Source organism: Acanthisitta chloris, unplaced genomic scaffold (genome assembly GCF_000695815.1).
Source record: "Acanthisitta chloris isolate BGI_N310 unplaced genomic scaffold, ASM69581v1 scaffold21281, whole genome shotgun sequence".
In the NCBI taxonomy this organism is placed as follows: Eukaryota; Metazoa; Chordata; class Aves; order Passeriformes; family Acanthisittidae; genus Acanthisitta; species Acanthisitta chloris.
This window is the reverse complement of record NW_008655801.1, coordinates 12,917-15,759: the sequence shown is the minus strand read 5'-3', so window position 1 is coordinate 15,759 and position 2,843 is coordinate 12,917. Positions and strand designations below refer to the sequence as shown.

The 2,843-nt window shown below is 38.4% G+C and overlaps 1 protein-coding gene across 1 annotated transcript in view; it reads right to left on the bottom strand.

Moving 5' to 3' along the window:
- Positions 1-1,367: 1,367 nt before the first annotated feature.
- Positions 1,368-2,843, bottom strand: part of LOC103811125 (leucine-rich repeat-containing protein 1-like) — a gene marked incomplete at its 5' end in the record, with an annotated part of 13,562 nt that continues 12,086 nt past the window's right edge. Inside the window, one exon of the mRNA XM_009084077.1 lies at positions 1,368-1,539. Coding sequence (XP_009082325.1) covers positions 1,381-1,539 — 159 coding nt within the window. The remainder of the gene's footprint in view (positions 1,540-2,843) is intronic.

Sequence of the window (2,843 nt, the reverse complement as noted above, 5' to 3'; positions counted from 1 at the left end):
GCACTGATTCAGTCAATGGTCTCTATTAGCTCTTGGCACACACATCACCTAGAGACACCCACACCAACCTTTATCAGCCTTTTGCAAAACTTATTTACTGAATTCAACTCAGTTAATACTTACCTTTACAACCAAACCAGAGATTTAACAAGACCTTGAAACCAACATTGGACCACTAGAAGTGCAACACAGTAACAATGATAGTAAATCCTGCTATGAATTCATTGATACTTTAATTGCTGTTTCAATGATACAATAAATCTACTGAAGCTTTTCAAGATTTTTTTTTGTTTATTATGGTTTTATATATGTATATAAAACCACCAAAGCACTTGAAAAGAATCATGCTTTCTTGTCTCATACATAAAACTAGTTTCATACTGTGCTTCTGAAAGTCTATCGTGCTGTTTTTCAAGTTATTTTACAGATGGCACATGGAAAAAAAAAATAACACACCAAAAAAACCCCATGGAAGCATGAATTGCTAGTGACTGCAATGCAACACAGCATCCAAACCAAGATTTCATTACAACTAAGTTAAAGTGTGAGTGCATCATGTAATAATAAACAATAGCAGTTTGGTCATTTAAAATCTTAATTCTGTTTACAAGAAAATTAACAGTTGTGCTTCACGACCTAAGACTCCCCATGATAGAAACATAAGTTATCTGCTGTAAAATTCCCAACAAATTACCATCTGAAAAGGAAAAGGTGGCTAAAACAGGAGACCAGATCTACTCACTTTCCTCGAGAATTGCTATATTTAAGACTAATATGACATACAAGGTACAATAAGGCACAATGGGTGGTACAAACAAATGAGTACAGTTGTCCATGATACTTGTTTTCTTCCACAAATACTAAAATATGTACCGCTCAAGATAAATTTTTTCTCTTAAAAATGAAATACATCATCTCGTTACGAAAGTCCTATACAAAAAATTTAAAATTTACACCATCTGAGCTGCCAAAAAAATAAAAAAAGTGTATCAATTTCCCACAAAACTATATTTCTCACCAGCACATCCAGCCACTGGGAAGGAGATATCCCAGCACTCTGGAAAAGAAAAGCATTATTTCCCCTGTGTTTAAGACAAAAATATTGTATTCTGCATACAGTAGTGTATTCAACTTAAAAACAAAAGAAAAAAAAAACAAGCCTAGGACTGTTAAAATCACAATATTGATTTGGAAATTATTGGTTCACTGCCTGGATGAAATAAGGCACTTTCTTCCAGTGGGCTGCACTTTTCATGTGGATGGAGACGATGAATCAGGTTCTGGTTAAAAACAAAAAGGGGCTCAGTGTGGTCCCAGAAGATGAGAGGAACGTTTCGACAGCAGGGGAAGACACAGGAGGTAAAACCTGGAGATGAAACTCTACACAGAAGTGGTCACTCTGTCAATGGCATTATTGACCTCGTTTTTGTTTGAATCCAGTCCTTTAGCAGCATTCATATCATTCCGTAAATTCTCCACTGTCTTTTTCATGTTCTTTAATTCTCCAGGGTGTGGAGTGGCTCGCCTTAGGAGTGTTCTCTAAAAATAAACAGTGCAATAAGTGGTTTTGCCTTCATCTCTTTGCAAAAACAACACATTCTTTTCCAGGCTTCAGCATTCACATATCAAATATCAGGTACCAACTGTTGGCTGCCTTTCCCCCCTCCTTTCCTTTCCAAGCCATGATGCTCTGTGCTCAACAATACTTTCATAGCTGCCTCTTTATGAAGATACTGAGAGCAGCTCTAAGAACTGTCTAGCAGCAAATTCCTCCTCCATTTGGCCTACTAACCTGAAAGCCACTCGAGTGAAACACAATTACAAGTTATGAGGATTCTTTCATTAATAGAGTTGGGGATTATTTTTTTGGCCCCCCAAACCATACAAGTGATTTAAGATCATGTTTCAAACAGAAAACATTCAGCTGATTTTGAAAGAATCCTACAAGACCTCTTTAACAGTGTGAGATATTTAGTTTGTGTGGCCTCCCAGCCCCATCACAGAGTTTGGTTCTCTGGTCAAAGCACAACAAATATTTTGAGAGGAAGGAGGGGGAGCATTTTGCACCTGTCTTGGACATCACCATGCTGAAAACTTCACGAGGGAAACAAAATTTAGGACAGTTCAATTAGCATCCAGGCTGGAGACCAACAGAACAGCACAGATATGTATCACTGTAACACATGTACATGCAATTGTTTTTAGTGGTATACATGTAAACTGTGCAGATTAACAACTGGGGATCCATAAATGGGTGGTGCTTTGGCCAAGACTGTTTTTGGAGTCTGCCCTTCCTTCTCTCCAGCAGGATCATAGGCTTTTTCCCCTAAAAACATTCTTGCCTCAGGTCAGGCTGGATTACCATGACTGGCAGCAGTTATCTTGAATACCTGAGCCCTTGCTGCTGTAAGGACATTCTCAGGTTGGCACAAGAAGAATCATTCCAAACTCCCTTATCAGTCAGGCCATGAAATATGCTCATTAAGAGACATCTAGTTCCTGCTGCTTTGGAGTAAGCAACTGCCTTACTTGTTCATCTCCTACAAAGAATTTTTCTAGTCACTTTTTACAGTAAAACCATGTTTCTAGTGTGCTACAATCCAGACAGTGCCCTGAACTATCTCAGGCTGAGATCTAATGAGAACCACCAGTCACTTCTTAGAGCATCAGAGAAACATGCTGAGAATGTGACTGAGTCTTAATCTTTACAGAGTTTGAATTGCTAATGAAAGTTAGTAAAGCTACAGATCATGTGGCATTTTGCTCTTCAGGACATGCAGAGCCCAACTTAATGGAGAGGTCTTATAAGTACAGTGACAGATGTTCCCACAACCTTCGTTTTA